General features: G+C 43.5%; 1 protein-coding gene across 1 annotated transcript in view; it reads left to right on the top strand.

The window, feature by feature from the left end:
* The first annotated feature begins 3,299 nt into the window (after window positions 1-3,299).
* LOC111956087 (catenin alpha-1) overlaps window positions 3,300-13,562 on the top strand; it is a 68,812-nt gene continuing 58,549 nt past the window's right edge. The window contains exons 1-3 of the mRNA XM_023976520.3: window positions 3,300-3,579; window positions 8,699-8,816; window positions 12,027-12,222. Coding sequence (XP_023832288.1) covers window positions 8,712-8,816; window positions 12,027-12,222 — 301 coding nt within the window. The 5' untranslated portion in view covers window positions 3,300-3,579; window positions 8,699-8,711. The remainder of the gene's footprint in view (window positions 3,580-8,698; window positions 8,817-12,026; window positions 12,223-13,562) is intronic.

The raw sequence follows: 13,562 nt of genomic DNA, 5'->3' as shown, positions 1-13,562 counted from the left end.
CACATTGGACTCTGTACCGGTACCCCCTTGTATATAGCCTCCACAGTTGACTCTTGTACCGGTACCCCCCGTATATAGCCTCCACATTGACTCTGTACCGGTACCCCCCTGTATATAGTCTCGCTATTGTTATTTTACTGGTGCTCTTTAATTACTTGTTACTTTTATTCCTTATTCTTATCCGTATTTTTTTTAAACTGCATTGTTGGTTAGGAGCTTGTAAGTAAGCATTTCACTTTAAGGTCTACAGCTGTTGTATTCGGCGCATGTAACTAATAACATTTTATTTTATTTTGTATTTTTAACATCATCCACATAAGAGTCACAACAAAATATTTGTATGATCTCTTGTACTATTTTAAGTCCAGTTGTTGGAACTTTGTCTTTCCTGGATATAGACACTATATTGTGATCACTGCATCTAATGGGTACGAATACAGCTTTAGAACAAAGTTCTACAGTATTAGTAAAAATGTGATGGATACATGTGGATGATCTAGTTCCTGTAGTGTTTGTACACACCCTGGTAGGTTGATTAATAACCTGAACCAGATTACAGGCACTGGATACAGTGAGAAGCTTCCTCTTGAGCGAACAGCTTGATGAAAACCAGTCAACATTCAGGTCCCCAACAAAGTAGACCTCTCTGTTTACATCACATACACTATCAAGCATTTCACACATACTGACTGTTAGCACTTGGTGGCCTATAGCAACACCCCAAAAGAAAAGGCTTTAGATGTGCCAAGTGTATCTGCAACCACAACACTTCAATAATAGTTGACAAGTTAAATTCGATTTTTTGAAACTGCATTGTTGGTTAAAGGGCTTGTAAGTAAGCATTTCACTGTAACCTGCTGTATTCAGCGCATGTGACTAATACAATTTAATTTGATTTGACATAAGATATTCTCTAAGCATTACAGGGATATGGTTCTGAATATGTACAGTAACACCTCCCCCATAAGCATTCCTGTCTCTTCTATAGATGTTATATCCTTGTATTGCTACTGCTGTATCATCAATGGAATTATCTAGGTGAGTCTCAGAAATGGCTAATATATGAATGTTATCTGATGTTAGCAAGTTATTGATTTCATGAACCTTATTTCTAAGACTACAGATATTAATATGGGATGTTTCCAGCCCTTTCCTGGGTAGCTGATCAGAGACAGACTTAATATGGAAAAGAGCAAACAAAGCAAGAGACAAAAATATACATTCAGCAGTCCATTAATCAGTTGGTGTGTGTAAGTGTGTGTTGTGCTGTGGGGTTGAAGCTACGAACCCATAGTCTTGGCTCTCTCATCCCTTCCAGGCTTTTGGGAGGGAGGGGGTACAATGAGCCTGTTATAGTGGATGTAAGCAATGTCCCTATGCACTCTGGAAGCTTTCATGGCTGGGATAAGTTCTTTCCTCTTCTGGCGCACAGCTTCAGGATAGTCCTCGTTGAGGAAGATATACGTTCCTCTCAAGTTCTTGGCTCTTTCCAGAACAGCTACGTTGTCCTTGAACCCCAGGAACTTGACCACTATCGGCCTGGGCCTGTCACCTGTGCCTGTCACCTGGGCCTGTCACCTGGGCCTGTCACCTGGGCCTGTCACCTGGGCCTGTCACCTGGGCCGCTGGTGGGTTTTCCAGTCCTGTGGGCGAGCTCCACCTCAATCTTCCTGTGGTCCATCTTCAGTTTCACCGAAATCATTTCCCTCACTTTGTCCTCAGACTCTGTCAAGGTCTCATGTGGAGATTCTGCAATTCCGTCCACAGCCATGTTGTTCCGCCTTGATTGTCCCTCGAGATGATCTGATTTCTCTGTCATTGTTATCATGGATTCACATACAGAACTGATGTCCTCTCTCAATGACTTCCAGATTGTTGTCATCTTGCCGTTCTCCTGTTTAAACTCGTCGAGCTGACCCTGGGTGAACTGCAAACTGTTCTTCAGGTCCTGGACCTCTCCATACTGTTATTAGTTGACTCCACCAGTATTTGGACAAAACACATGAAGCTATTTTCTTGTTGTTGTAACAACTGCTTGTAGAACTCTTTGTGTTTGTTGACAAGATCCTTTAACTGTGATAGAGAGACACCACTGTCCTCAACGGTACTCCCACCGGCTAGGATAGCTGCTACGCTAAACAGATCCTCAGACACAGCCTTGGTCGGCAGGATCACTGGACAGATACTAGCGGTCCCAGCAATGCCAACCGCATCGCGGGATCCAAACTCAAAAAGGTAGCTAACTAGTAACCAAACTTTTAAAAAACAACACAAACAGAGCTCTAACTCTTTCCGCGTTCATCAGGAAGTGACGACCAGAAGTGATGAGTAAGGAAAAAGTGATGAGGGAGTGATGGGGAGCTAAAAACAGGAGATTAAACGTTGTCTGTTAGATTCTGGGTTAGCCAAAGCTAACCAGCCGAAACCCTCAAAACACGATGTCAWCAGCAGAATTATATCTGAGAAATACTTACCTTACTCCAGAAATACATAATATTAAAGTGCAATTTACCTCTGATCGCATCTGGCTAAGAGCCCACTAACAAACACATCCTCAGGAGTGAAGACGTGAGCTTCACTTCAACAGCTGTGGCGGAGATACAGGGTTTGACTGACAACTTTGAGAGCCACCTACATGTTTTGATGACAAGCTATTTCTGAATACATTTAATTGGTCAGGGGGTTGTGAGATGTTCATAAAGACGCAAAGTGGAACCAATAGTATATTTTTTATGTAAATAAAAATCCCTTAAGTGTCCCAAAGTAGGTGTGCTGATCTAGGATCAGGTCCTCCCTGTCCATTCATTATGATCTAAAAGGCAATACTGATCCTAGATTTGAGGTTGGGTTGTTGGAGGACGATTTGGGTCACGAAGGATTTTCAATTACTCATTTGGGTCTTGAGCTGAAAAAGTTTATGAACCCCTGGCCTAATTTAATTGGAATGGTTGTATTCATGTATTAATAGCCTACTAAGCCTAACAAATGTTTCAAAGGCTACTGGTTTGGCTAAATAGGCTATAAAAACATCATGAATTACAACAAGTTTAATTAAATAATTTTGCAATCTTTAAACCTGGAAATTGGATACCTACTCCAGGTAAACTGATTAGCTAGAATATATAAGAAATTGCTTCCATTAGGTTTCATTAGAAATTCGTCATTAGGTCCTTATAAAGTCAAGCGTTGTCATTTCAGCACCACGCCCTAAACACCTGATAATGTATTTGTCCTGTCAGAGCCTCGTCTGCCCTTCCGTGACTTCAGGAAATAGCACGCTGACCCCCCGCCTCCCCCTATTGTTGATCCACCCTGCCGGGAACAGCCAACCGTTCTGACCGAAACGTTTATCGAAGTTGCGGAATCCTTTTGTATTCCAACATTTATCGCCACTCGTATGCTGTGACTTTCAATAGTTTAGCAAACATCCATAAAAGTATCGAAGCTATAACTCTCGAGGGAGTGACGTTGGTTGGGAAAGAGGAAACTTTTTAATCCCTGGACGAATTCCCGATTGCATTCCACCATTTTGAGGCGTTTTTTTTTAGCTGGAAAAGTTTTCAAGTGTATTGTCTTTCGGTAAGTTTACACTGTGATTACGTTTGTTTTTGTTGCAAAAGTAGCTGTTTGTCTTTGTTTTAGTACGTTACATTTACTATTTGTCACCATTTAATTTGAATTGTTTTCAACGTAATACGAAACTAAATTGTACGTGTCTCGCTAGTATTGTGTTAGCAAACATTAGCTAGCGAATACCTAACGTTAGCCAGGTGTAACTAACGTTAGTTAAATAGCAAACAGTGATAAATACTGTAGTAGATAACTAGTTATAAACTTTAAAGTTTGTCAGTAAATTAACTTTGTTGCTAATTTCAACAATCATAGCAGTAACGTTAACTGTTTGAAGTTGCGTGGGATTTCGATGTGGCCACTTGTCAGCTAATGTTAGCTAGCTAACCAAGTTAGCCAAAGGCAACCAACTCGCCGCCAACTACAAGTGTTTGTCATATTGCAAAACCAGCTCCGATGTAAAGCCAAACTAGAAATTCATCGACAGGACATAACATTAGTTGGTAAGCTAGTTAAGTGAAAATGTTTTAGTTGGTTAACTAGCGTGAACTTCCTGACATTCCCAACGTCCCAGTTGAAATGCAGCCAGAGGGAAGAATTGGGCCACCGCCCTCCCCACCCGCACTTCCATTGTAATCCGTGCATGAATGATGCTCCTAACCTGATCTAACGAAAAGTGTAAAAAATGTTTTTTATTTCCCAAGTATATTTTTTATATTGAATAATAAATAGCTAACGCTCAATCACTTTACTGCTGTCGTCCCCGTGTCCTCGACTAGATACTGTATCTCACAGCAACCCAATACATGTTCTCTCACTGACAGTTTATCCAATCATATTGTATATCCAATCATTTCTATAAATAGGCCCACCAGAAACGAATTCTYATAACCCTACCATTTATCACTATCTAACTTTATGTAGTCCTAGCTAACTAGKTGACTTGCATAGATTCGGTTTTAGATAAAAATGTTTTTCCTTGACTGGCATTGGCCTAAATTCCGCCATTGTTATACGAATTCCCTCCTACCCCACCCTGGTAAACCCAATTGAACTGACCAGCCTACCCTCTCCACCCCTCTCCAATAAGTTTCAGCCCACATCCCAAATAGCACCTTATTCTTTATATATAGGGTGTCCATCCACTCTGAGTGAGTGAATATGTGCTTTGGTGATGAAATGTCACTTCCTTATGCTATAAAATAAATTTTACCTAGACAAATATGATTATTCATGTTCTGAGTTGTTCATTGGTGCCTTTCTCCAACATATCATTAACATTATATCCCAACAAATTTGTAGCCTAATACATCTGATAATAAGCACCCAGCTCCGTTCAGTGGTGCAGGTTTCTCATAACAAATTGAGGATTTTACATTTTGTGGTGGGTGTCAAAGTTGTTTACGCGGGTTGCAAAAAGTGAAATTAGCACGACACGAGCTGAGTTGAATGTAAAAGGCTTTGAATGTAAAAGGCTTTGAATGTAAAAGGCTTTGAATGTAAAAGGCTTTGAATGTAAAAGGCTTTGAATGTAAAAGGCTTAGTGTACGCTTTGTGCTCTGTTGACATGTCAGAGATGAATGTTTTTGTGAAGAAATATATGAAAATTAACCAGATTTTGGAACTGGTATGAAAAGCGTATGCTCAAATATGATAATGCTGATGGATATTCGTGTCTCAATGGAAATCCATCAGGAGTTGTCGTACATTTTTTCACCCAGACAGAGATAAAAAAAAACACAGTAGAAATATCTTGCTTAGTTTTGTAAATGCTGATCTAATATCCTTGTTATTTCTGCTCGGCATCAGACTCATTTTGTGCTTCAGTTGCACTTCTCCATTCGCATGTGAATTCATGGATGAGAATTCACAAATGGGGATTTCTATCAGCAGTCTGACAGTGTAGCAAACTGTCAGACTGTCAGAATGCAAGATTAAACTTAAAGTAAAATATTAGGAAATGTTCCTGGCTACATCTTCTATGATAAACATTAGAAATGTAGCCTAATGGCAATGCATCATTTTTGCCCCCAAAAAATACCTTGCTTTTTCGCTTTATAAGCTCATTTACTTGTGTGGCTGCTAGGCAGATGGCGTATTACTTCTGTTGTCATCTGATGAAAATGAAGCCATTTTCTACGGAATGTGTTGCACTAATGAAACTTAGAGTTGCACATACCTGATCACACTATTGAACAAAACATAACTGACTGTCAATATAAAACGCTGGTGAAATGGTTAAAATTAATWAAACATCTTTTGATCTGCATTTTTGAAAAGGTAGATTTCTGAACTCAAAACGTGACGCCTGTCCATCTTTACCTCTAGTGTTTTATGTCCTGTGGATTGGAGAAGAAAGAGGTTAAGTTCAACAGGAGAGTGAGCCTGTCAGTTAACCAGTAGCCTTAATTCTTGCACAGAATCCAGCCTAGCTGACCCAATTTTCCAAATTTGACAGCTTCCCCCCCTCTGGCCTCCATTGATGTAGTCACCCCGACTATAGCCATTCTACAAGGGTAATACCTCCAATAACTTTTGAACGGTAGGGAAATGAGGGTTGGACCAATTGGTTTTCTTAAATGATTATATTTACAATTATTAACTGGGTGGTTTGTGCCCTGAATGCTGATTGRCTGACAGCCGGGGTATATCAGACCGTATACCACGGGTATGACAAAATGTTAAATTTTTACTGCTCTAATTACGTTGGTAACCAGTTTATAATATCAGTAAGGAACCTCAGGGATTTGTGGTATATGGCCAATATACCACGGCTTAATGGCTGTATCCAGTCACTTCTCGTTGGGTCGTGTGTAAGAACAGTCCTTAGCTGTGGTATATTGGCCATATGCACCCCCTGGCCTTATTGCCTAATTAACATATTATTTTATCCATTGGTCAAAGGATGCTTTTTTGTTTGATTGGACACCCTACTAGATGGGGCCCTGGTCAGAAAGTAGTGCACTATGTAGGTAATAGGGTTACATTTGAGACAGCCCCCTCAGTGTATTGAGAGACAGCCCCCTCAGTGTATTGAGAGACAGCCCCCTCAGTGTATTGAGAGACAGCCCCCTCAGTGTATTGAGAGACAGCCCCCTCGGTGTAAATTGAATGACAGCCCCCTCAGTGTATTGAGAGACAGCCCCCTCTGTATTGGAGGAGACAGCCCCTTTGGTGTATTGAGAGGACAGCCCCTCGTGGTATGAAGGACAAGCCCCTCAGGTTTGAACGCCCCCGGTGTATTGAGAGACAAGCCCCCTCGGTGTATTGAGAGACAGCCCCCTCTGGGTGTATTGAGAGAGACAGCCCCTCGTGTATTGAGAGACAGCCCCCCTCAGGGTGTATTGAAGGACAGCCCCCTCGGTTTCTGTATTGAGAGACAAGCCCCTCGGTGTATTGAGACAGCCCCCTCAGTGTATTGAGAGACAGCCCCCTCAGTGTATGAGAAGACAGCCCCCTCAGGTATTATGAGAGACAGCCCCTCGTGTATTGAGAGACAGCCCCCTCAGTGTATTGAGAGACAGCCCCCTCGGTGTATTGAGAGACAGCCCCCCTCGGTGTATTTGAGAGACAGCCCCCTCAGGTGTATTGAGAGACAGCCCCCTCGTGTATTGAGAGACAGCCCCCTCGGTGTTGAGGACAGGCCCCTCGTTGTATGAGAGACAGCCCCCTCGTGTATTGAGAGACAGCCCCCTCGGTATTGAGAGACAGCCCCCTCGGTGTATGAGAGGACAGCCCCCTCGTGTATTGAGAGACAGCCCCCTCGGTGTATGAGAGACAGCCCCCTCGTGTATTTGAGAGGACAGCCCCTCGGATGTATTTGAGAGACAGCCCCCTCGGTGTATTGAGAGACAGCCCCCTCGGTGTATGAGAGACAGCCCCTCGGTGTATTGAGAGACAGCCCCCTCGGTGTATTGAGAGACAGCCCCCTCGGTGTATGAGAGACAGCCCCCTCGGTGTATGAGAGGGACAGCCCCCTCGGTGTATTGAGAGACAGCCCCCTCGGTGTATTGAGAGACAGCCCCCCTCGTGTGTTGAGAGAAGCCCCCTCGGTTGTTGAGAGACAGCCCCCTCGCTGTGTGTTGAGAGACAGCCCCCTCGGTGTTTGAGAGACAGCCCCCTCGGTTGTTTGAAGACAGCCCCTCGGTGTGTTGAGAACAGTCCCCCTCGGTTGTTGAGAGACAACCCCTCGGTGTGTTGAGAGACAAGCGCCCCTCGGTGTGTTGAGGAACAGCCCCCTCGTCATTGTGTTGAGAGACAGCCCCCTCAGTGTGTTGAGAGACAGCCCCCTCAGTGTGTTGAGAGACAGCCCCCTCAGTGTATTGAGAGACAGCCCCCTCAGTGTATTGAGAGACAGCCCCGTCAGTTTAGACCAGGCAGGCAGACAGGGTCCTGGGTCCATCCCTGCTCAGCCCTCGGGGCATCCTGATTATCCCTGCCTGCCACTCAGTGCGTTAAGGCTAATCAATACAAGGCCTGTCGCTGCATGAAAAGGAAAATCGAATAAGGGCCAATATGTTACTCTGCTCCACTTATGGCTGTCTGTCTAACAATGATGGAGTGAGACCTGTCTCCTCTGAGGGAGCATCCATATTTAAAATGGCGTCTGTCCCAATTGTCACGACGACACCATGGGTTCTTCCCAATGGCATCCTTTTCCCCATACGTACACGCACACACACACACACACTACTTTTGCCCGGCACACTGTGTGCCCTGGTCAAAGCAGTGTATTACATAGGGAATAGGGTGTCGAGACTTTAAAATTATTATTTTTTCCCTGTTTGTTGCAGCAGGGTTTCCCAAATCAGTGTAGCATGAATTGGTTCAATAAACACATTTTTCAATGGGTTTCACAGCTTTTCTTTTTATTCCATGCCGTTTAAGGCTTTATGGTGAGTGTGTGTAGGTAGGTAGCCCTTATCTAGGCTAGATGGCCCAATACTGTTCTATGCTGCACACGGGTCAGAGGTCAGTTGAAATGTAGTGTACCTCCAGGGTGAAAATGTGCTTTGTTGTTGTCAAGGTGTGTGGCTTAACCCCCACCCCCATCTGATGAATGACCCAGCCAAGCCCCAGACATCCATATTGTCATAATCTCACCATCTCTCTCTCCTCTCCTTCTCAGATACGGAGTGAACATGACAGCCATAAACACGGCCAACATAAACTTCAAATGGGATCCAAAGAGCCTGGAGATCCGTACCCTGGCTGTGGAGAGGCTGYTGGAGCCCTTGGTCACACAGGTCAGAATACATATATTTTAACAATCCATCATGGATCCAAACTCATCCCTTGGCTTTTTCCACATTTTGTTACAGCCTTATTCTAAAATGGATTAAAAACATTTTCCCTCATCAATCTACACACAATACCCCACAATGACAAAGTGAAAACAGGTTTTTCCAAATTTTTTGCACATTTATAATAAGTAAAAAAAACAATACCAGTCAAAAGTTTAGACTCCTACTTGTTAATTGTTATTATTTTCTACATTGTAGAAAAATAGTGAAGACATCAAAACTATAAAGTTACATATGGAATCATGTAGTAACCAAAAAAGTGTTAAACCAATCAAAATATATTTTCTATTTGAGATTCTTCAAAGTAGCCACCCACCCATCTCAATTGGATTGAGGTCGGGTGATTGTGGAGGCCAGGTCATCTGATGCAGCACTCCATCACTCTCCTTCTTGGTCAAATAGCCCTTCACAGCCTGGAGGTGTGTTGGGTCATTGTCCTGTTGAAAAACACATGATAGTCCCACTAAGTGCAAACCAGATGCAATGTCGTATCGCTGCAGAATGCTGTGGTAGCCATGCTGGTTAAGTGTGCCTTGAATTCTAAATAAATCACTAACAGTATCACCAGCAAAGCACCCCCAAATCTCAAATTTGGACTCATCAGACCAAAGGATAGAGTTCCACCGGTCTAATGTCCATTGCTCGTGTTTCTTGGCCTAAGCAATTCCCTTCTTCTTACTGGTGTCCTTTAGTAGTGGTTTCTTTGCAGCAATTTGACCATGAAGGCCTGATTTCACAGTTTCCTCTGAACAGTTGATGTTGACATGTGTATTACTTGAACTCTGTAAAGCATTTATTTGGGMTGCAATCTGAGGCTGGTAACTCTAATGARYTTATCATCTGCAGCAGAGGKAACTCTGGGTCTTCCTTTCCTGTGACGTTCAAAGTTCTTGAAATGTTCCGACTTGACTGACCTAAATGCCTTTAATGGACTGCCGATACACTTTGCTTATTTGAGCTGATCTTGCCGTAATATGGACTTGGTCTTTTATCAAATAGGGCTAGCTTCTATATACCAGCCATACCTTGTCACAACACAACTGATTGGCTCTAACACTTTAAGAAGGAAAGAAATTCCACAAATTAAGTGAAGGCACACCTGTTAATTGAAATGCATTCCAGGTGACTTGCTCATGAACCTGGTTGAGAGAATGCCAAGTGTGCAAAGCTGTCATCGAGGCAAAGGTTGGCTACAAAATCTAAATTATGTTTTGTTTAACACTTTCTTTGGTTACTACATGATTCGGCAGGTAGCCTAGTAGTTAGAGCGTTGGGCCAGTAGCCGAAAGGTTGCTGGATCGAATCACTGAGCTGATAAGGTACAAATTTGCCGTTTTGCCTCTGAGCAAGGCAGTTAACCCACGTTCCTCAGGCGCCGATGACATGGATGTCAATTAAGGCACCCCTCCCCCGCACCTCTCTGATTCAGAGGGGTTTGGTTAAACACATTTCAGTTGAATGCTTTGTTGTACAACTGACTAGGTATCCCACTTTCCCAAGTGTTATTCCATAGTTTTGATGTCATCACTTTTTTTCTACAATGTAGAAAATAGTAAAAATAAAGGACACCTTGAATGCGTATGAATGTCTCAACCGTTGACTGGTACTGTAATTATTCAGACCATTTGCCATGAGACTTGAAAATCAGCTCAGGTGCATCCTGTTTCCATTGATCATCCTTAAGATGTTTCTACAACTTGATTGGAGTCCACCTGTGGTCAATTCAATTGATTGGACATGATTTGGAAAGGCATACACCTGTCTATATAAGGTCCCGCAGTTGACAGTACATGTCAGAGCAAAAAACCAAGCCATGAGGTCAATGGAATTGTCTGTAGAACTCCGAGACAGGATTGTGTCGAAGCACAGATCTGGGGAAGGGTACCAAAAAATGTCTGCAGCATTGAAGGTCCCCAAGAACATATTGGCCTCCATCATTCTTAAATGGAAGAAGTTTGGAACCACCAAGACTCTTCCTAGAGCTGGCCGCCCGGCCAAATTGAGCAATCGGGGGAGAAGGGTCTTAGTCAGGGAAGTGACCAAGAACCTGAGTTCCTCTGTGGAGATGGGAGAACCTTCCAGAAGGTCAACCATCTCTGCAGTACTCCACCAATCAGGCCTTTATGGTAGAGTGGCCAGACGGAAGCCACTCCTCAGTAAAAGGAACATGGCAGCCCGATTTGGAGGAAACCAGACACCGCTCATCAGCTGGCCAATACCATCCCTACGGTGAAGCATGGTGTTGGCAGCGTCATGCTGTGGGGATGTTTTTCATTGGCAGGGACTGGGAGACTAGTCGAGATCAAGAAAAAGCTGAACGGATCAAAGCACAGAAAGATCCTTGATGAAAACCTGCTCCAGAGCACTCAACACTGGGGCGGAGGTTCACCTTCCAACAGGACAACGACACTAAGCACACAGCCAAGACAACGCACAAGTGGCTCAATGTCCTTGAGTGGCCCAGCCAGAGCCCGGACYTCAACCCGATCGAACATCTCTGGAGAGACCTGAAAATAGCTGTGCAGCGACGCTTCACATCCAACCTGACAGAGCTTGAGAGGATCTACAGAGAAGAATGGGAGAAACTCCCCAAATACAGGTGTGCCAAGCTTGTAGCGTCATACCCAAGAAGACTTGAGGCTGTAATCGCTGCCAAAGGTGCTTCAACAACGTACTGAGTAAAGAGTATGAATACTTTATGTAAATGTGATATATCTGCTTTTGTTCAATACATTTCTGAAATAAAGTTTTTGCTTTGTCGTTATGAGGTATTTGTGTGTAGATTGATGAAAAGAACAACAATTGAATCCATTTTAGAATAAGGCTGTAACAAAATGTGGAATAAGTTAAGGGTTCTGAATATTTTCTGAATGTACATTTAGTTAAATTTGATAAATGATGTCAATGCTATAGGCCTCCTGGAAGCATTTATTTATTTTTTTAGAGCTGGTGATCTTGCATTTGATTTGTTTTGATTAGTTCCTTGGTTTCGAGTCCTAACGGCTTTAATGGCACTAGCTACGTCTGCTGTTTTTAGTATGGAATCAAAGACGAGGCAAGATATGGCTGAACGTTTCACATCTTTTACTGCAGAGTCAGTCTGACGTTGGTGCATTTGACCTCTCCCCTCTCTCTCACGTCCTGCTCCTAAAGGTCACGACCCTGGTGAACTCCAGCAACAAGGGTCCGTCCAATAAGAAGAAGGGTCGCTCTAAGAAGGCCCATGTATTGGCTGCCTCGGTGGAAACCGCTACGTTGAACTTCCTGGATAAAGGAGAGAAGATCGCCAAGGAGAGCCAGTTTCTCAAGGACGAGCTCACTGCTGCTGTGGAGGATGTGCGAAAGCAAGGTACTGTTGAGCTACTATTGGCCTTGTTGAGCTACTAGAGGTACTGTTGAGCTACTAGATATGTAATTTGGCCTTGTTGAGCTACTAGAGGTACTGTTGAGCTACTAGATATGTAATTTGGCCTTGTATTTCTGCCTCTTGAGTTCAAGAGAACATATTTATTCAGTTGGGGGCTGTATGATTCTCCCCTCTGAATTCATTCAAACTGCTTCCTGGCATTGAACCGTTGCTCTCTGTTATTTCATATCTTCCATTCTACTCTGCCCTGCAGTCTTTCAATCTCTCTTGCCCGTATTGAGGGGAAAGTGTGTGTGTGTGTGCGCGCCAGGGTTTCTCTGGATCAAAAAGGGGCTTAAGTGGGTGGGCGTGGCAGGGTTTGAGTCGTTACGGTTAAAATTTCAAGAATTTGAGGCCCCCCAACGTGTGCAGAGATTGGCTTAAAAATGCTACAATTTCCTGCAATTTTACACTTTTCTATGGAGCCAAGATACATTTTTGCAGTTTTAAAGCTAATTTCCTGAAATTATTCACATTTTGCCATGCAGCTGAGAGAAAATGTTGCAGATTACAAAGATAAAATCTGCTATTCTACCTTCTGGAGCTGACTATTGTTTTTGTAGTTTTAAAGGTCGCCCAAGCATTTCAAAGGCAGAAAAATTCCTGTTGTGTTAGCTCAGTCTAGAGGGTCTGCGTAGAGGCTTCGCAGTCTTATGCATCATCACCCCAATCTTTTAACTCTGCAGCTACTAGGAGTAATGAGATTTAACAGAGTGATTTCCCTCTCTGTCCCTCCTGGTGGAGGGAGGCGAGGAGTCAGGTTAATGGAGAGGTTTAACCCTGTCAAGATGCTCAGCTCCTCATTTCTCAATCGCTTGTTTTGCCATGAATGTTTTAAAAATCTGTTGATATTGATGCCTATTGAATGAGACAATGTTTTGTAGGGAGGAGAGGGATCTCACCCACTATCTTCTCTCTCATCCCCCTTTTCTTCCTATTTACATACAGAGTATCTGTATCCCAATTTGCCCAGGCTGAAAATATGGATTTTCTGCACATGTGCAGTTTTGTTTTTAAAGCTACTGATTTTCCACTCTGTTGCCTGTATTAGCTGCTGTGCTGAGGGCTCCACTCTGCTGCCTGTATTAGCTGCTGTGTTGAGGGCTCCACTCTGTTGCCTGTATTAGATGCTGTGCTGAGGGCTCCACTCTGTTGCCTGTATTAGCTGCTGTGTTGAGGGCTCCACTCTGTTGCCTGTATTAGCTGCTGTGTTGAGGGCTCCACTCTGTTGCCTGTATTAGCTGCTGTGTTGAGGGCTCCACTCTGCTGCCTGTATTAGCTGC

This window comes from Salvelinus sp. IW2-2015, linkage group LG31 (genome assembly GCF_002910315.2).
Source record: "Salvelinus sp. IW2-2015 linkage group LG31, ASM291031v2, whole genome shotgun sequence".
Lineage (NCBI taxonomy): Eukaryota > Metazoa > Chordata > Actinopteri > Salmoniformes > Salmonidae > Salvelinus > Salvelinus sp. IW2-2015.
This window is presented reverse-complemented; position numbering and strand designations above follow the sequence as displayed.